At 31.9% G+C, this 22,528-nt stretch overlaps 1 protein-coding gene across 7 annotated transcripts in view; it reads right to left on the bottom strand.

Annotated features, from left to right (window-relative positions):
• Arms (Ankyrin repeat-rich membrane spanning) overlaps positions 1–22,528 on the bottom strand; it is a 79,119-nt gene that overhangs the window by 22,592 nt on the left and 33,999 nt on the right. The window contains exon 1 of one of the 7 annotated variants that reach the window (XM_014239578.3): positions 9,376–9,950. The exons of the other annotated variants lie outside the window; for them this stretch is intronic. Within the exon in view, the coding sequence (XP_014095053.3) occupies positions 9,376–9,471 (96 nt within the window). The 5' untranslated portion in view covers positions 9,472–9,950. Of the gene's footprint in view, positions 1–9,375; positions 9,951–22,528 lie in introns of those variants that run through there. 7 annotated transcript variants of the gene reach the window in all.

Here is a 22,528-nt window from a genome sequence, read left to right as displayed (position 1 = left end):
ATCAGCACACCTCTTCAAACAACTTAAGATTATGATCGTACGAGGGCAGCTGGTTAAGTCAGTGACACTTGCAATATTTTATTTTTAGAATTACTAAAGTATTCTTTCAAATGCAAGCAAACATGAAAAAAAGAATCTCCCGCTGACCTTCTTTCATTTACATTTAATCAAAGCAGTCTGTTAATTCAACTGCTCATTTCATTTCAAATAAATTTTCACCAATTTGACCAATAGATATAGATACTGATAATACTGATATTTTCAAAAGCTTTTTAGAATCCTGATCTATCGAAAGTTGATTTTTTTCAATTTGCTTGTATACAAAACTTAAACAATTAACAACTATTTCAATTTTTTTTTATGGAAATATATAAATTTCTTATAGTTTCGATTTTGGATTGCATAAAATAATCGAGTTGATTTTAGCAATAAACCTATAACTCCAATTTTCTCTCTTTGTATTTTTTACAAATATCGTGTTAAATCACAGAAAATTCATCATATTCAATTCGTAATTTATAAGATTATTAAATCTATGCGAGAAATATTTTTCGTATTATTTTAACACTCAAAAACCGTTATTGAGTGTCAGTTCTGATAATTTTCTAAAACATTTCCTAGAAGTAATTTTGTGAGAAAGGCCAACGATTAAAATCTTAAAATAAAATAGGTATGCTTTAAAAAAAAATTTCCTAGGGTCTACGAGACAAAACTTTTAAGTTGTCTAAAGGCAACTAAGGAAAGTTTCAATATTTATGAAATTATAATAATTGATGGCGATTGTCAACTACGAGATAATAGCCCTTAGTGTGCTACTATAAAATGTTTTGCACTGTGAAATACAAAACAATTTCCAACAGAGTTTTATGACTTTATATTATGAGGTATAGTGAAAAGAAATCCATTATTTTTGCATTAAGTTAAGGGTTTATTTAAAACAGTTAGGTTAGGTTATGTCGTAGGGTTGATTCAAACTCGCTGAATCTCACTTGGACAGAAATTTGTCCTTTGTGCTACCCAAAAACTCCTAAGAGTTGCAACGCTATGCCCGGGCACCCACACTAGTCTAATATGGAAGAAGCCTGAAACTGTGGTTTTCACAATCTTCTCTTCAGGCAAATATTTCACCAGGAAAATCATTCGCCATAGACAGGAACAGGAAATAATCACTTGGTTTCAGGCCCGGACTATAAGGTGGATGTATAAGAACCGCCTCTCCTCTCTTCATATGGTCAAATTATTGACAGTACAGGTCCGTATTAAGAGTTTGGCCGTAGCGAAGCAACTCATAGTAAAGAATCCACTGGGAATCTTATTAAGCACATTCCTGACCGTCAATCTTTTTTGAGCACTGTTTGCGCCGGCTCACGGCGATTCGGCCACGACTGTTTTCGTTTGACGTTGTCGTAAGTGAACTACTTTTCATCAGCAGTAACCATGCGCTTCAAAAATGTATCGATTTTCTTGCGGATCAGCAACGATTCGCAGTTGGAAATTCCGTCTATGACGTCTTTTGCGTTAACTCGTATGTCATCCATACCTCGAGCTTCTTTTTGTATACAGCCTTATTCAAATAGTTCCAAACGATTATTGTGAAATGTTTAGTTCCTGGTTTGGGCTTTCGTCCTTATCAATGAAAAAATCTAAAATATAACGTATTTTTTTTTTTTTTTTGTTGGTGTCCATCTTTGACCCGTGCTCAAACAATATTAAATTAAGCAATCAGAAAACTGTCTGTAACTTATACAACGTGAGATACTGATTACTAAAGCCATTTATTGGAAAAATAATGGATTTATTTTTACTAGATTTTATTTATCGGAACATTGTAAGCATTTAATATAATTTTCTTAAAATCTGTAAATAACGCTTTGCTCGAAAAAAGTTGGAAAATAAAATAAAAAGTAATCTTTGTCATCTGAAAAATGAAAAGCAAATATTTTGATAATTTTTCAAATGGTGATTTTTAAAAATAAGTTAATTTTGTATTTACAAAATATCGCCTTCAAACCACACTAAAATTGAAAAATTGTGAGGTAGCAGAGAAAAAATGCGTGTGTTGATACTTTTATAGCTCATGGCATTCAAATATTTTCATTTTCGATCAATTCGGTTTAACAGCAAAACTGTGCGCTAAACTGTGTAATAAATGAAAATGAAATGTCACAAAAATATAAAAAGAGCTTTTTACCTCAACTAGCAATATGGAAATGCTGCAAAAGTAAAACCTTCACTTAACATTATTGTGTATGAGTGTGTGTTCTACATATTAATGCATGTTTTGCTGCTTTCATGTCATTTCTCACATATAGCAACATACATAAGTATGTATGTATGTTTGTAAATAAAATTCGGGGATTTTTCTTGAGTGTTGTGCATGTATTGGTGCTCATATCTATGTTGCAGTTTTTAGAGCGCATGAAAAACTAATGCCACAAAGCAGTTAAATATTTTACTATTATCTGCCGCGACGCCAATCACTACTGTTAATTAATGATCTCTTGACGCCAAACACACACGCAACGCTAGCGCGCATGTTCAGGCAGGTGTAATATAAGCACTTACGTGTATGTGTGTGTGTGCGCATGCGAGTTGTAAAATTTACATACTGGCAATGAGCGGTTTTCAATGAATCCATCGTTTAATCAATGAAAATTATTACAAACAGCTCGGGCTGCCTTTGCACATTTGTTTTTTCTTTCATTTTATTTTTCTAATAATTTTTATTTATTTTTTTATTTTTATTATTAGCCGATAAGCGTTTTCACTGTAAAATCAAGTCAACACTTACGCGCTGTGGGAGATTTTAATTGCGGCTCATATTCTGTTTCATGTTACATAAATTTCATAAAAGCAGGATTTTCGATTTTCAATTCATCGGAAATCTCAGCTGTTTGGATATTTTATGAGTGATTTACTTGCTGGTATTGACTTTGCTTTTCTGTGTAAACATTCAAATTGCCGCCGCCTGATCATTTATACGATCATTACATTTACACATGATAAATAATATTTTGTATTAATTTTATACCTCGGAACATGTTGTACAGAGTATAGTAGTTTTGTGCACCTAACGGTTGCTTGTAACACTCAAATATATGGTATATATGTATATATATGGTAAACCCACTCTATAATATATATATTATATATGTATATATATTAAAATGAATAGAATGACAAAATGATTTCCGGTTATTCCGAAACTGTCCGTGCAAAACTAGAGATAACTCGATGAATCGACGAAACCGCACTGTTGCCATGCCAAGCCCCTAGATACTGAATGAGATGACGTCAGTGCTTATGGCTGACTTTATACCAAAAATATTGGTCAATTGACTATTATATGTACATATCTTAATGAAATTAGGTGGATATCTTTTCCTCATAGCCGGGTGCTTCAAATCGGATCAATGCTTTCCTAAACCTCCATATACCTAATATAATTATTTTCATTTTTTTGGTAGACTTTATACCGTAAACACTCAAGATCAAATATGATAGACAAATATTTTTGTTCTCGATTCGTACAACCCTTTTTTTATGCTCGTGTCAGGTTTGAACTCAACTCATATGTCAATTAGTGTGTGTTTGGCAGCTGTTTGTTCACGACGCGAAAAGTTTGTATGGCAATTTTTACCATGTAAAAAAAATTGACCAACGAGTTTGCTTGATATTTTGGGATTTCAGTAGAAATACGGCTACGAAATCGTTGAAAATGCTTTGGGTAGTCTACTTTATGGTGAACACAAGTGTTCGAATGACACTAAGCATTAAGTGCAGCTCGTAAAACATCGAAAACTTGTCTCGAGCGAATCCTTCAACCACCTTTATTAATGACGATAACGTCGAAAAGTTTCGTTGTTTGAAAATCGTCAGAGAATCTCAAGATTTTTTATGGATCAACTCAACCATTTTGGTTAATGTTTTGGGTATGAGGCGTGTCAAAGCTAGACTCGTACCCACAAAAATATGAAAAATGCCAGACAAACTGTTAGCGTCGGAATATTGAGAAATACCGGTCAATTTGTAAAATATTGTAACAAAATTAATTGGACATACATATTTTCTGAGTTATGTTATTAATGAATGAAATCGGTTGTTGACTTACCCTAGCCCCGATATACTACATCTAATGATTTTCGTTGCATAGTTAACTTAATTCCGAATATATCGATCAATATTGGGTAGAAATATTTTATTGAGCATACTGCAGTTTAATTCCAAAAGTAGCTGTAATTAGAACAGATCTTTTCTTAGCCCCTGTATAGATAATATAGTGGTTTTCGACTTTTCGGTTTACTTTAATTGTATTTAAATGTCGTTCTTGAAATCGGTGCCGACTCTAGTCTAGCTTCTATATGTATAATACTAGCAGATCACTCCATCACGCCATCCCACTTGGGGGAAGAGCACCTCATATAAACGATGGGATGTGAACATCGAAATTTTAATAATTTGTTATTTATTCCGCACATGATCGCTTCGTAGGGAGCCAACTGGGCGAGTAAGCCGCGTTGCACTTTATTTCATGACATTGACTCCCCTCCAGTGGCCCAATGACGCCTACTCGCATATTATGTTACAGCTTAGCCGAGCGGTTCGCCGCTCACCATGCGACTTTTTTCTAATATTTACATTTTAAAATTCATGATGTCTTTCGAATGGAATGTCCGAATCGAATAATTCAAAAAGTTACTCGTATGTAAAGGTATTGAATCAGTCTTGAATAGGAAGTAATTAATTTTGATAAGGATTAATACTGAGGTATAAATAAAACGCCTTTACAAAGAGGGCATTTTAATTAGATTTTTAAATAAAAGAACACTTATTGTGACGTAACTATAACAGTTTGACATATGCTGTCGTTGTAGATAATCTATAATATTCGTACCACAATTAATGCAATTTAAACAAACAAACAATCAAATATTTCCTCTTTATAATATTTGTACAAGTATAGATATAGATATAGGGTTATCGGCTCTCGGGTTGAGTTTTACCACATATGTATATATACAATTTCAATTTCGTCACTTTGGGAAGATCGATTACTTCCATTAGCATTTTCATTCGATAGTAAAAACTGGTAATATCGGTATGTACCCTCCCATAGCATTTGTAATAAAGAAACTATGAGAGTACATGCTCTCTATTATAGGATAGTAGGATACCAAATATGATAGTACAATACAATGTGGAAAATATTTCACCGTCTTTAATTCCTGCTAATTGCGAAAGCATATAATATTCGGTCACTTCCACACTTAGCACTTCCTTACTTGCTTTTATTATTTAAGTTTTTTTTATTTTTCCCTCTAATTTGTTCGATAAGCCATTAGCGTAGGAGAAACGTGATTTGGCATATAAATATTAATTATTATTGACTCTTGAGAAAATGCTTCGATTAAGTCACGTGACATTAGTTGCGCGAACACATGTGTATGGTAGGCTTTAATGTGCAGAGTAAGCATTTTGAAACAATTCTGGTTATACTTATGGAATTATACAAATATATATGTAGATATTAATAATGCTAATTTCGTGTCATTAATCACTAAACAAAATGATTTCAGCGTTTGACATGTGTGTTGTGTAGTTTTATGTATATACCGAAGAAATTTTAAAAATATCAACAAATTTTCCAGTGGCCCAATTATTTTTACACTGTGTGTAATTAGTGGTAGAAAGTCAGTGTTGGATGCTGTTGTGGGTTTGTAAATGGGAATTCCCTGGTGAAATTGTGGTTTCCAAAATTGTGTGTGTTCAAAAATTTTCCATAAAGCGCGTAAGTGATTCAGTTCAGATGCATAAATATATTATACTATATTCTTCTGTATATACTATATATATATTTATACATATGTAAGAAGGTAGTATGATTATAAAGAAAATATTTTCTGACATTCTTATTGAAGAAACTGCTGCTTTTTAAAAACCCCTTCCTTTTCATTCCAAATGCATGCAAATGGGACATCTTTAATAACAGTTAATTACAATAAATTTTGACACAAACGAATTGCGTTAATATTTCCAGACACAACTAGGGTTGCATTGGCGTAACTTTGTTTAATAAAATTTCGCATTTTCGTTTTGTTATTTTCATATTTCAATCGAAAATTTCCCCAAGTTGTGTTTCGTCTCCTAGCAACAGACGAAAGTTTTTTATAGCAGAAAAACACTAAGCAGCTCCACATTTACTGTACTTTTTGATTCGATTTCGAAATCGCTACCCACCAAATGATGGTGATAAATTCGCTTGATAAGTTTATTTTCCGTTATCTGTAACAAATATCAATATACTATAAGCTTATACAGGACTCTTTATCATCTTTATCATTTATATAAGAAAACCACTCAACATAAAAGGAAAGAGTTCAAAATTTGAGTAGAAGTGGGTGAACCATTTCTATCGAATGCCGAGAAAGACACAATGCGTTCTTTAAAAATTCATTAAAATAAAATTATTATTTATCAATTGAATTACGTAAAAATTGCAATCAGTCATTCTAAAATTTAATTAAATGATAAATGATAAGAGCATAATAATTTTTTCTATAATTATTTAAAGAAATTAATACATTTTCCTGTAATAGCTCTGATGGTTGTAGCCTTCGAAAGCTATCATTGAGTTATGTTACAATTATGCGACAAGGTATTTCCAACAAGAGTTTGTATAATTGATCCAAAATATTTTTGTGGTGAATATATTCTTAAAGAATATGTTGGGTTTTTACGTTTGTGTATAAACAAGAAAATATTGTAGTTGTGAAGCTAAGCTAAATAAACGTGGGAACCACCCTGATGATTTTATTCTTATGAACAGAATCATTTAGGCCGACCGTCATGTAAACACTGTTTGAAACCATTTCAATAAGACTAGATATAAAAGTAAACTCGATGTATAGATGCCATATGTGCTAACGGTCGTGGTGATAACGCGGTGAGCCGACGTAAAGGGTGGCCAAGCCAGGATTGATGCCCAAGAAGTTTTTGCTATATGTTTTGTTGGTATTGGCAGTATCATCTAACCTGACCTGCTCCTCTACGGCTACACTCTTAATTCGGAATTATACTGTCAACAATTGGACCTTGAGAAAGAAGTCAAAACTTCATCGTTTACTGCCAACAGGAGACAAACTGTGTTCTATCAGTACAACGTTAGGCCACACACATCGATAGTGACCCGCCTGATGCCCGGCAGCTTGGTGAACAGATTCATATGCATCCACCTTATAGTCCGGGTCTGTCACAAAGTGGTCTGTTTCTGTCTATGGCTAGGATTTTGTGGGAAAAAGTTCAGCTTAAGGATGCTTGTAAAAATAGGCTGTACCAGCTTTTTGACGAAAAAGGACGGATCATTTATGCTAAATATAAACTTCAATTTAATGCAAAAATTATGGTTTTGTTTTTACTAGACCTTATACCAAAAATCAAACTAAATGGGAATTTTTTCGATTACGATAGCTATATAGACCTATTGCCAGTCGTAAAAAAAGCTCCTGAAAAGAGAAAAAGTACTTAAAGAGAGAGAAGAGTTTTAGTGTGATCTACAATAGAAACACCAAAATCATTCAATAAAGTTAATTTAAACGACCTAATTAAAGTTATAAGATAAATATAGGACGATAGAGTTGCGCTTTGAAGAGTTTTAACGCATAAATATAATTATTATATATGTATATAATTTAAAATATTTAGGTGTTATATGTGTACTTTTAACAAAAAATAAGAAACACAAAGCCAAAAGTGATGAATGAAATAAAATGCATTGTACGAAAGAGCAACAAGTTTTTCTAATTTTTTGCTGATTTTTGTATGTTACTGTCTTGCTTTCGTGTCTCTTTTTTTATTCTTTTATTTTGTATAACTGATAATATTGTGTACTTAAAGGAAGTACTTAAACCATAATTTGTCATATGTTTGATTTTCATTTGTTTAATCATCATCAGCTGGGCCTCATGCAACAATAAAGATATATGATAACAATAAGTATATTTCATGAAATTTCCGGATATGCATTTAAAAATTTACAAATTTACAAAAAAAAAAAAAAATATAAACGTGTTTTTATTTTTAGTAAACGCAGAATGAATTAAAATTGAAAACACCAAAAGAAAAAAAAAAACAAAAAAAGTAAAGAAGATGACGCACAAAGAAAAATAAGAACAAATAAAAACGGAAATTCAAAAATAATAACAAAGCTTAATGTAAAAACGACACAAGTCGAGTTTAAGCAACATCTCAAATGTTTTGTAAAAAATTGAAATTTGTTTTAAAAAAATTATATAAATAATTTTAGATTTCCAAAGAGTTCTCAAATTTTTTTTACACTATATTTCCCACTAAATAATTGCAATTTGTTATTGAAATAAAAATTAGAAAAAAAAAATTGGTTTCTTAATGTAATTTTAAAATTAATAATTTTAGAATTTTTTTACACAATTTACCATTACAAAGCGAAATTTGCCTAAAATAAATTAGTTTAATTTAATTTGATACAAATTCACTTCTGGAAGTTTTATACATTTTTCTACCGGGAAAGATTCCCTATTTAAAAATTGAAATTTGTCAAAACAACTGATATTAAAAAAAATTATCATTGAATAAAAATATTTCTTTTATAACACTCAAATTTAATTTTAATTGATAATTATTATTACACATTTTAGAAATATAAATTATTCTTTTCACTCTTTTTATAATTAGAAAATCGAAATTTTGTAGATAAAAATTTAAACAAAATAATTATTTTAAAACAATCAAATGTAAGTTTAGTTTGATAAATTAAAATGAAAATTTTAGAATTTCTATTCTCTTTCAATTTTCTATTTCTAACCAAAAAATCGAAATAAAAATTTAAGAAAATAAGAATATAATAAAAATAGGTTTATGAAAACACTCCAATTTATTAATTTTTTAATGAAAACACTCCAATTTATTAATTTTTTTCACACAATTTCTAATTAATCGAAATTTGGTAAAAGAAAAACGTTTTAAGCATTAAAATTAAAGTTTTGTTAGACAAATGATATTTGAAGTTTTTTAGAAAAATATTAAAATCTCATCACCACTATTTCTGACTAAAATGCAGCGCTGCAATTTAAATATATAAATAAATTTGAATACACACACGCACACTTTGGCGTCATTGTTGTAAGAAAACACTGTTATCTGCGCCTGTAATTTATGTCTATTTACTTGCGCCGCAGAAAAAACAAAAATAATAAAATAAAATAAATTTAAAAATCTTAAGTTTTTGTACACTTTCCGCAGAAAATGTTGCCAGAAGCAACCGCATGTAGTACAAACATACATAAATATAGTATGAAATGCTTAAACCTCTACTACGTTTATTAATGTAAATATACTAACATTTTTCGTTTTCTTACGAATCGGCGAACGTAAATTATTCAGACTTAGACGCGACGCGCTCAGGATTAGCTCATCCAAACTCTTTGACAACTTCATGCTAAGTGTGGTTCTGAGGCGCACCGCTTTTACAATAAATTAGTTTAAAAAATATGCAAAAGACTTTTACGTGCGTCGGTATGTATGTGTATAGATACTATTAGATATTTGTACACAAAAAAAAAGTGTCGAAATGTCTCCCACTTTTCGTAGATTCGATAGACATGCGCGATAAGGATGTGCAAATGATGAGCACTTTTCGGATTTTCCACAAAAAAATAGATTAAGAACTATGCGCGTTGTTGTTGGTAGTGATGTTGATAGTGAAATTATTTGCAAAAATAAAAAAACACACCACACTTGAGTTGATGATGGCACACAAATTCGTTAAATTAGTGATAATGCATAAATATATATATTCCTGTTTTGATTAACACACTGCTGTTTGTTTGTATAGATTGGTGTGTATGTGTATACATGTTTGCAAGCAATTGACGAAGCATGCATATTTTATTAGCATTGTAATTTTTATTTTTTACTTTTTTTAAAATTATTTTTTTTTATTTGAATTTTTTTAGAATAATTTAAAAAAAAATGTTTCGTATATTTCTTATAGCAATGCGAAATTGTCGGCACTCTGTTGTATTAGCAATACTTTTTTTTTTAGATACTTAGCGCACATATGCCAACACACATACATTTGTGTGTGCATTTTTTGCGGTGAAAACTATTAAATATTAAATTCACGCTAACTTTTTGTACGAGTTTTGTAAACATAAAGTTTAGAATATCACAGAAAATTTTTTTTTATTTTTTATATATATATTTTTTTTATTTTAATATTTATTTTTTTTTTAATTAAAAATTTTTTTTTTGTTATTTTTGTATTTTATAAATTGTTATTACTTTTTATAACTTATTACACCTTTTTGAATATTAATTATTATTATTTTACTAATTTTTTTTTGTTGAATTTAATTTTCTTATATTTTCAATTTGCTATTACAATTTGTATTTTATTTTAAAATTTATTAAGGTTTTTTATTTGTATTTTATTTTTAATCTTCTTTAATAATTCTTTTTATATATAAATATATATATATTTTTTTTTAATTATTTCAAATAAATATATTTTTCTTATTTTAATTTTTTCTAATATTTTTGTTTTCTCACTTTGTATCAATGAATGAACAATAATGTCTTCAAAAAACTTTAAATATATGCACATTCAATCTAAATCACCAATCAGATTAGCTATTAATCAACATTTTGCTCTTGTATGTAAAAACAAAAACACAAGCCAAAATCGAAAAGCGAGAAAGATGCACGCACGCGCGTATATTACACGTTACACACAGCACAACAGTTGCCAAGAATCTCGTCAACAAACGCAAAGTAGCAAACAGAAACCGTAGGGCGCACGCTACCGATTGTCTACTACTATTAACTTGGCCTTTTGCTTAGCGACTGACTAACTGATTTAATGAAGATTTGAATGCGCGACGATTTCAACAAAACGCTGAATTCGCTGCTGATATCAGACGGTGATAAAGATGAAAGAAGAGATGCGTTACTATACACAAACAGCCACAGCCACAGTCATCTGTTGCTGTTGTTGTTGTATTGCGCTCACCAAATGCTAAGCGTTTGCACTGGGCTTAAAGCGTCAAGCGGCGGTGAGTTTGCACACCGAAGTGGCATTACTTGTTATTCTTACAATACTCAAGTGTTGTTCTCTTATTATTAGTGTTGTTGTTGTTGTCAACAGCAGTTGTAGCTGTGCATTTCCAGTGTAATTCTTGATAAGAGGCGTTGAGGAGCAGCAGCGACAGCGCCGCGCTCGCTTTGTTATTGCTGTTGTTACTATCATTTGTACAGTGTGGCGAGTTACAACACACTCGGCAGCGAAACTCATAAATTTGTGAGAGACACAAATTTTCCCTGCACAAAATATTAGTATATAAATAATTTGTATAAAATTTTATGACGCGCTCACTTTTCATTTGAAGCGCGAAATAACTGTACTTAATCAGGTTACTGGTTTTCACCTCGAACAGTTAGTTTGAACCCAACTAAATACCAGTAAGTGTGTGTATGTAAACGAGTAAAGAAAGTAAAAAATATTTCATGAGATTTTTCAAATGCAGAGATGTTAGATAATAGCTGTAGATGAGTACAATATTAAAATAAAAAAATTTAAAAATTAAAAAAATAATAGAAAAAAGTAAAAAAAAAACTTAAAAAAATAATAGAAAAAAGTAAAAAAAAAATTAAAAAATATAAGTAAATAAAAATAAATATTAGAAATAAAAAAGAACAAAGAAGATGAATAACAATATTAATATACATAAACAAAAATACATAAAAAAAAATATAAGAAATAAAAAGGAAGACTGAAGATGAGTAACAATATTGAAACAAAGAAGTACAAAAATGAAAAAATAAATAAAAGAAAAAAAGCAAAAAGAAAATATAATAAAAAAAATATAAGTAAATAAAAAAGGTAGAAATATACATACTTATGTAGCCTACATTTTATATGTATAAGCCCAAATCAAATTCTCTCAACATCTGGCAAGACAAGTTTTAATAACAACAACAATACAAAATAGTTAATAAATATTTAGAACAAACAATAAACCTGATCAACAACGGTTTTGACATTAACAACAGTTATTTGCGAAAAATGTCTGTCAGACAGTTTTTATGAAATTGATTTGCAATTTTTTTTAGTGACCATTCATATACTTATGTATTTCTTCAAACTCAAAACTCTCATCATATTCATTGAAACAGCATCGTCAATCAGTGTATTTTTCGGCTCGTTTTGTAAACTAAAAAAGTGAAAAGTCTTAATAATAAAACCTAGCTCAGCCTCTAAACTTTGTATCGTCTTACAAAGGAATATTTAAGACGAATCGTTTTGACCATTAATGACATCTTTAGCTATTGCTGTTGTTTACATCCCAAATAATTTAATAGTACTCAGATATCTTTCTAGATAAATTTTTGGATATTATAATGGTTATTCTGCTTTTCGGGTCTGATACGAAATCTGCATATCAGAGATTCACAAACTCGGAATTAATGCGTTCAATATGATAGTTATACTTGTAGGTACATTACAGGGCAAGAGTTTAAGAAAGAGGTTATTTGTCCTCAGTTTATAAAATCTGTTTTATATTTTTAGTCAACAGAGATATCATTCTGATGAAAAGTGTTGCCAGAATGCCTTCAACCAAGATAATACATAAAGAAAATGTTCTGAAGAAAAAACTAAATGAGGTTACAGCTCAGTAAACATAAGATGGCATAAAAGAAGGTTATACCACATTCCCTGCATTTAATTTCTTCTTTTAACCAGGAATCCTTCTTTTAATCAAGCCGATTTTTAAACCATTTAATAGTAGTTGTCTTTTTTTGAAATATAAATTTCAATATTACATATAAGCATAAACTTTGTTTTTAAGAAACGCGATTTACCGCACGATAGGAAAAAGCGCGCTCCAACTTAATTTTTAGCTAGAAGTAATGCAGATATTGAACGCATTTTTAGCTCTATGAATAACAAAATTTTATATGTTCAGTGTGGCCTCATAAAAATATTATATCAAATTTAATATTGATTCTGATGTCATTGGAATGAAGAGTTCATGTGATGTATATACTGATTCATTTTGTAATTATGAAGATTTTTTCGTTTGTAAAGTGTTATAAAAACAGAAAATTTTTTTAAAGAAGCTTATTTTTTAGATAAGCACTTTCTGAACTTTAGCACATTTTGTTAATTTAGTAGGAGGAATTTTATGTAGACATTAAAGGAACTTTTTTCTCATTTTAGAAGAGATTCGGAAATGAATCTTCTACAAAACCTGCGCTAGAATCAAGATAATACAGCCAGAAGGCTAGAAACTTGCGCAGGCAACACTGTTGACGAATGTTGCACTTAATTTATATTAAAACAAATACGTAATATACAGTTATATAATAATAAACATGATGTTTCATATGATGCCTCAGTGAACTTTGCAATGCCTTTACTTTCTTCTTATTCTCTCTTTATAAATATGTTTTATTGTGCCTTGGACATAATGGGCTTAAGGTGTCTTCAGTGCGATCTTTTCGGCAAAGTGTGTTTATGCCGTTTATTTTTAATGTTTACCCAAATGTTTTGGTTTCATTGTTGAATAAAAATTATTGAAAAAAAATAAAAAAAATTCGAAACAAAAAACAATACTTTTGCTAAAAAAAAAAATATGCTATTTCGAAAAAAAAAATATTTAGCATCCAGGCCAAGAATTAAATCAAGAATTTAATTAAAATTTGTTCATTTAAAATTTTTTAAAAGTATTTATTTTTTTAATGAAAAATGCTGCCACAGATGAAGCGGAAATTTTCTTTTTGAGAATTTTCTCGGAAGTCATATAATTAGTGTAGATTGAGTCACTTCCTTAAAATTTACCTCTTCCTCTTCTTAAACCACAAAAACCACTGTACGCCTTTAAATGTATGCTCATCAAACAGAAAACCCCCCATAATTGAAGTTATGGGAACATCGGAACTTAATTATCATCATATCAGATGAAGTGACGTGGGTAAAATACATTAAACGCCATCATTCGAGGAAGAAATTACATGAGGTTATAGAGTCACCACAGCTTCATACCTAAAACCAACAATAAGCAAAGAAATGGACTAATCAAGGAGAAGGTGCCTAAGAAAAGATCCGGGCTGAAGTTTTTATATTATATATAATTATATAATACTATTATAAAATTGAAATTATAATGGATTAAAATCATATGAACCGATAGTCAGTGAAACTATTTCGATAAATGAGAGAGAGTGTGAGAGAAAGGCGAGGCCAAAGACATTTAAAAATCAAAACTACAGATATGAAAAAAATAAAGGGTTTTCGATATAATGTCTGTGTTTTGATAGGAGCTTTTGGATAGCTTATATGCTTAAATATCCCACTCTAGAATGACGTTGCTTAGAAATAATAGTAAAATGTAAATAGAAGTGAACATCCAAAGGGTAATTTGTTTCAAGATAATTTTTTAGAAAAGCTTAAATGTGAAGTAATACACTCTGGATCGAATGCTAAGTCTTCAATATTTTCTAATTAGCTACTTCTTAACCGATGTCGGATGATCTAGCTGAAGAAGAAATTGTCCAGCTTTGAATAATACATTTTTCATAGCGGACACCACACAGCTCTGAATTGATAGCACATCGCAATGAAACTGAATTCCCTCGAGCCACAATTAATGTAGTTTTTACCAACCATTTAATGCCATTCACCACACAGTGCCCACATACATTGTAGAATGACAGCGCTATGCGTTTTGTTGGCATTTATGTAATACAATGCGGAAAAATTTGTTTCGCGCTGCGCTCACCTAAGTCAACTGAGTGCAATGATGGGCGCTAAGGGAGTTGTTGGCTGATTGCATGTGCGGGTGGGTGCGTCAGTCGATGGCGCTGATATATTGTCTACTCAGTGCAGCAGAACAATCGGTTAAGTGCTGGCTGGCAAATGTGGAAATTCTAAGTACATAAATGTATATAATAGTTAGTAGTATCTTTTTAAGTATCTTGCATGAGCACGCAAAGCAAACGAACGCGAAGAAATGACGCGTGGAAAAGTAAACAACAAAGCGCGCGCGCACATACAAACGCACTACCATATGCACATATGTACGTGTGTGTAGTGCGTGCTTTTCCGAGTGTAGTAAATTTCTGCAAATAACCACCAATAATAACAACAACAAAAACAATTTTAGTTACACATTGTGTGCAAAACAGTGTGCAGCGACTAGCTTTTGTGCGCTCCAACGGCAATTTGATTGACGCTGCCGCGGCGCTGTCGGGTGATTGTTGTTGTGGCAGAGGGCGCTGTTACAATTGACGCAACCAACCAAAGTAGCACAGTCACTTACATACACACACGTTAATTATAACGCGCTTGCGAGCGCGCGCTGTAGCAAAGCACAAAAGCAGGAAAAAAGCGCGCACGATAATACCGTTAAACGACGCGTGGCCACCGCGCCGAATGTATATACAAAAAATTGACCTTCGACATTTGCCAAATGCAATTGAACTGTGTGGTGGCGATTAAAGAGTTTCAGTGGTAAGCATTTTGGAAAATTACAAACGCGCGTCGCCAACGAGATCAACATTCGCCAAGCGCGCAACGGTTTCTTTATAAAATGACAGTTGAGTTTAATGGCAAATTAATTACTTTTATTTTACTTCAGTTTTAATGAGCAATCGTATTTCTATTTATAACACAATCAACGCGCAAACAACAACAACAACAACAACAACAGCAATAATTGTGGTAACAGCAAAAAAATACCAAACATATTGCATCTCAGATTTTCATTGATACGCGCTAAATCAACGCGTCGCCACAGGCGGACCAAAAGTATGGCGCGTTCGCCTTACGAGCGCCAAATCGCATTGCTATAAATGACAGAGCAAAAAAAACAAAACCACAAAAAAACACACACCACCAAACAACACAGTCGAATATTAACAACTTTAATAACAGTAATCACAATGATTATGCCGGACGGCAAAACGCTTTGTTGACAATAGCCGCGCCGCGCATTCGTCTAGTCGGCGAAATAAATGTTTGTTGTGCGCAAACGCGTCTTGACCGTTGCGATACGTTGTGACCGTTGGGGTGCGCGCGCGATGACTGCGATGCAGAAACGCTTGGCCACTCTGTGATGCTTGCGCTGCTGGTCAGCAAACGAAGGAAAATCGCAATAGAAGCAGCAGCAGCTGCCTGCTTAATCGCGGCGTTGTCGTGAGAGAGCGCTAAGCAGTAGTGAAGTCGGTGGCTTAACTTGGTGGCGGGTATGCTTGGCTTCCAATGCGAGGCGCCTTCAACACAGATTTGTAGTTTTCCACTGCCGCTTTTTAATGGTTTGTTGTTGAGAAAATAAATGGTTTTCTTATTTTATTTTAGCAATTTTGTTTTGGTAATTGTGTGTTTCTAAATAGTGTGCGGTAGGTGTGCTGAGTGTCTCTTCAGCGCTAGCGATGGCTATTAAGGCGCAAATATCGCTTTTCTTTAGCACGATTCTGCATTTAATTTAATATATTTTTATCTCAGTGGCTAATGCAAAACAATGCGTTGGGGGCTTAACCCTCACGTACCGCCTGGTGGTTACAAATTTCGGTAGATACTTCGCAGAGTTTTCTATTATTAAATATCTGACCATCATTAAATCAGTAATTAATTTAAACAAAACAAACGAGAGCGAAAATATGCAAAATTCTTAACGTTTGAATCAAAATGAAACCATGCATGATTTATTTGGGAACAATTGATCGCCGAGCGTATCCACTTAATTTTTTTATAGATTATGAATTTAGTAACCAGAGCACCTACTTTGTGTCGTTTGACCTTTGACATTTTTGGTTTAAAACATTTCTCGAACATATTTGAGAAATGCAGTCAGTTCGTGTTCGGATGTCATAATAAATACATTACTCTAGATGGAAATTATGTTGATAAATAAAGGCACATTCTTATTAAAAAAAAAAAAACGTTATTTCACTGTTAGGACAGGGCCTTTAAGCCTACATACTAGTATCTGGATTCAATTCAAAATTTCAAGCAACACAAAAAGAATGATTTATTTCTGCTTGAAGAAGAGGAAAGACGAAAGGACGTTGCCGCTCGTGCCGCTCAGGAGGCACGCTTTCTGTTCTTGTTCCAAAAAGTTCGCTGCTACGCAATTCAGTATTTCGTTTCATGTTGAAGTTCTTTTAATGGCTTGAATAGCGTTCGGTTTCAAATGAATATTTACATTATATTCGGAAATTTGAATTTTATTATCTATTTATTGTATGTGATATGCAAATATGCATTATATAATAGCAATGTTTCAGAAAAGGGGGCATAAGTATAAAAATTAGATGATCAAAACTATGTTTGTGCACCACGCATGAGAATTTGAGACTGTGATATAATAGAAACTTGACTCGTATCGCTTGTGTGAACGCAATTAGCGATTTCGAAAGAGAATTTGCTTATAATGAGCGACAAAAGAGTCCTCGTGTGAATGCAGTCCAATGTTCCAGTAAAATTTCAATCAAATTTTTGCCAGTAGATCAGCTGATCTGACAGAGGCTAACAACTTTCCATTCACTATTAAATTAAAATTATGCGGTTTTGGCGAGTCCAACTGTCAATTTTTTTTTATTATGTTGATACTTGTATAAATACCCCTGAAGTACGATACAATTTTCATTTAAGTTGTATTCATTGCTTACTTTGTCTGTATCAGCCGTAAAGGTTAGACGCGTTTTTTTATGAGCGTGATGATTTTCGTTTGTTAAAAGAAATGTATCGAGGAATTTCTTCGTGAATTCTTGAACCAATCTCCATATTCGCCAAACATGGCTACCTGTGTCTTGTTTCTATTTCCAAAAATAAAGATAACCTTAAAGGGCGGTCATTTTACAAGCATAGATGACATTAAAAGCGCATCCCTGAAAGAGCTAAAGGTTTAGCCGAAAATCGAGTTTGAGAAGTGTTTCGACGATTGGAAGAAGCGCTGGCATAAGTGCATGATATCGAATGGGGACTATTTTGAAGGCGACAACATTAATGGAAACAAATGAATAAATATTTTTTATATAAAACGAAAATTCCCGGTATTTTTTGAACACACCTCTCAGTCATCTATTCATGACATTTCAAAATTAATTTAATGCAGTCATTTTTTGAAGGTTCAACAAAGGGTTAAGTTTGTTTTAATCACTTGGCATCGTTAGGTTTAACGCAGGACAGAGATTTTACTATAACTAACAAAGAACAATGGCCAAATTCGACTGCTAAACTGCAATGAATAGTGAAATAGTGTTTTGACTTCTGGAGGTATTTATAGAAAAAAGTACTGATATAAAAATCTAAATAAATACAATTAAAAATTAAGAAAATTTTATAATAAAAAATATATCAAAAAATTTTTAAAATATTTTTAAATGCTATTAACTAAAAATAAAACTGGAAATATTTGATGGGAGGAATACAGAATATGATAAAATATATAAAGTTCATTGAATTTAAAAAGCAATATATGTTTGTTTTTGTGTGATAAATATCGGGAGCGGCACTTATTGCATTGATTGACAATACCGCCCGCTGAAGTTCATGTTCATATAAAACGAGTATTAACAAATTAATTACACAAAAATAATTATACACTAATAAAATAAAGCATACAGATGTGCAGTGACGAGTATACAAATCTCAAAAAATGCCATCAAAGAACCAAAAAATAAATAATGAAAAGAAAAAAAAATTAATTAAAAAACTAAAAAATAATAATAACACCCGAAACGAAAAGACAATTTTTTTAAATTATTTAAATGTCAGTATTCCTTCTGTATTTGATCTACAAAGACAAAATTGTTTCCCAACATAAATCAAAATGTGAAACAATTGTTTACACGAATGTGAAGAAAAAAAAACAACAACAAAAATGGTGAAGAATTAAATTACTGATTAGCGCCGATGGGGAGGCACACACACCGCAGCTAATGCCAATAACCTATTTCGGCGCAATTATTGACCCCTAAATGAACGGAAAAATGTGAACTTATTCCAAAAAATTTTAGATTAATGAATTAAATATTAAGTAATTTATAATTATAATAAATATAAAACAATAACCGATGAACGTAACTGACAAACAAATGACGAAAGAGTTAAAAATAAGAAACAAACAAAAGTATATACATATATGTATTGTATATAAAATAAAATAATTAAAAGTAAATAAAAAATAAATAAAATATTTCAAAATTTAATTAAAAAACAAGTAAGGAAGGGCTAAGTTCGGATGTAACCGAACATTTTATACTCTCGCAAAGTCAAATGGTATACTCGTTTGAGATTTCTTTGTGGGGTGGCTGATATTTTCGGTAGAAGGTCAACTATAGACACTGGGGTCCACATATTTAGTACTTAGGAGCTTGAACAGTTTTGGTTCGATTTAGACAATTTTTGGTCACAAGGTGGCATACTTTAATCGCATTATTCACGCAAAGTTTTACCCCGATACAATCATTGTTGCTTGATTTCCATAGTGGAAAGTGAAAGAATCAGATGGAATTGAAAATGGTGTTATATGGGAAATGGGCGTGGTTGTAATCCGATTTCGCCCATTTTCGCACTATAACATAGAGCTATAAGAAGAATGCTATGTACCGAATTTGGGAAATTGGTTAAGCAGATCTCAAGATATGGGTTTTCACCTAAAAGTGGGCTGTGCCACGCCCACTGTCTAATTTTGAACGCGGTTCCTATAAAGTCATCTCATACCATTCCAGAGATAAAATTTAATGTCTCTGGCGTGTTTAGTGCTTGATTTATCGCGCTTTTAGTAGTTTTTAACGATACCGTTATATGGGGAGTGGGCGGAGGTGCCACCCGATTTCAACTATTTTCACACTGTAAGTAGAGGTTCTAAAAACATTTGCTTCCAGTGAATTTGGTTATTATAGCATTAGCGGTTTAGGAGATATGCACATTAAACCTATTAGGGGCGGAACCACGCCCACTTAAAAAAAATTTAACTGCAGATGCCCTTCCCTAATGTCCCTAATAACAGTCTTGTATTTTATTGCGGAGCTTAGTTATGGCAATTTATTTGTTTTTGATTAATGGCGTTTTGTGGCCGTGGCAGTGGTCCCATTACGCCCATCTGCAATACCAACCGTCTCACGGTACCAAGAAACATGTCTACCAAGTTTCATAAAGATATCTCAATTTTTACTCAAATTAAAGCTTGCACGGACAGACGGACGGACGGACAGACAGTCACCCGGATTTCAACTCGTCTCTTCATCCTGATCATTTATATATATATATAACCCTATACAAGAAACAAACAACCGTTAGGTGAACAAAACTATTATACTCTGTAGCAACAGGTTGCGAGAAATTGTAGGTACAAAGGTGATTTGTTAACGCTTTAAAATTTTCCTCAAAATTCCCCAAAGCCGCAAGTGGAAAAAAGTAATGTATTTTACAAATTCGTAACTTTTTTAATCGCTTTACTTTAAATTTTTGTTTTTATTTCTGGCAAGGATGGAGGAGGATTAAGTGTAATAAAACCAAAGGAGCAACTCCACAAATAACTGCATTAAAAGAAGCTAAGCAGAAAGCAGTGACGCAAATAATAAAAAGAATTTCGGTTTGATACGAGGGTAGTTGGAAAAGACAGTAAATAAAATGTATATATATATTTTCTATCTACAGTTTAGAACTCAGCTACTTTTTTTGCCGTTGAGGTCCGAGGTGCTGATGTGCTTGATGAGAAATCTTTTTATGTCTGAAATACACATGTAGAGTTTGTCAGATCTCTCGTTAAGCGATTAATTTAGGAAAAACACTTTTGCAATAATTTTAGATACGGCCGTTTGACAGCATTTCAGCCAACAACCGACAGGTTTACTAATGTTACGAGTTATTGGATTAAACTTCACTTTCCAATCCTTTTTTACACCAATAGAATTGTAGTTTTTATTTCTAATCGATAACATCAATTCGTCAACTTGAAATAGTATCGTTCGTTTTACTTTTTTTAAAAGTAATTGTTCTGAAAAGCGCACATATGTACGTGCTAAAAATCAGTTTCTGTGAGCATTTTTGCATATTTGAGGTTATGTTAGAATATTTCGATGGTGTAATATTCTCTAATATTATATAATAATAATATTCTAAATAACTTTTTATAGTCGAAAAAGTCTTAAAAAACGAATTATGAGCTCTCTTACGAGTATGCTCAGTTAAATGCACTATAAGTCTCCTATCATTGGCATTATTTGAAATTTACCGGCATCTTAAGGCGTGACGCTCAATTTTAACGATTTAAACCACAGAAATTGATGCTCAAAAATTTTTATTATTTTCGAAACTTACTTTGACTTACGAGCTAGTCTCTCAGTTTTTGAGATATTAATTTGAAATTTTGTACACGTCTCTTGTCTTTTTTGAATTATTAATTTGTCGGAATAGCCGATATCGGACCACTACAGCATAAAGTTACCACACAAACGGAACGATCAAAATCAAGTCCTTATATGGAAATATTTTTTATTTGATATTATCTTTACGAAATTTGGTATGGATTATTGTCCAAGGCAACGGTACAATCTACAAGTAATTTGTTCAGATCGGGCCACTATAGCATATAGCTTTGATACAGTCTGACCAATTAAAATCAAGTTCTTGCATACAATTTTTTTTATTGGTGAAAAGTATTATGGCTTCTGAAGTTAACGTTTTTTCTTTTTATGCATAAAATTACAAACAGATGGGTACATTTTTCAGACATTATGTATCCAGTGCCTGTCAAATGCAAATTTAATGACGTAGTTGGTTGAAAGTTTGACAGATGTCGACTAACGGTAACTGATAGCAGCAGCTTTTACACTTACAGTTATTTGGAAAGTCTAAACACTCGCTGACTTATCAAACCTCTCCCTTAGTTATGACGACAAAGCAAAAATATGCAGAACAAAAATTTGTTGAACGAAGTGTCAAAATGCTGAGAAATTTTATTTCGTTTGCGGTTTAAGATCAACCGCTTATACTAAAAAACATTGGTGCGTATTATGAAATTCATGTGACATGATTTATATGTACATATATGTGTATATGTAAGTTTTGTTAGTATAGCACTAACACTATTTAAAAAAATGTAGTAATTAACGGTTTTAATTTAGTTTCAATATATTTATAATTTACTATAAAAGAACACTATTTGTAAAGTCATTGTTGTATGACTATGTTTTGTAGACAACTTTGGGTCATTGTCAGCCGCAAAGCTGCGCATAGGTAACGAGATCGTTACAGCCATCAGATAAACCGCAGTCACACAAATCCTTAACTTACAACGCTGTGAACTTGGCAGCATGTTGTGTGCAAAAAACAAAATAATTGCATTAGTTGCTGTATATATAAAAGTACAAACGTACATGCAAACGCTCATAATGTTACATTATGTTTGTAAGCGTTTTTTATGATGCTACTGCGCTAAGGGATCATTAAACTGCACCCATCAATGGTATTCACCAACACGTGCCA

Source organism: Bactrocera oleae, chromosome 4, assembly GCF_042242935.1.
Source record: "Bactrocera oleae isolate idBacOlea1 chromosome 4, idBacOlea1, whole genome shotgun sequence".
NCBI classification, from domain to species: domain Eukaryota; kingdom Metazoa; phylum Arthropoda; class Insecta; order Diptera; family Tephritidae; genus Bactrocera; species Bactrocera oleae.
Note: the sequence above shows the minus strand (reverse complement) of the source record. Positions and strands in the feature narration are given on the sequence as shown.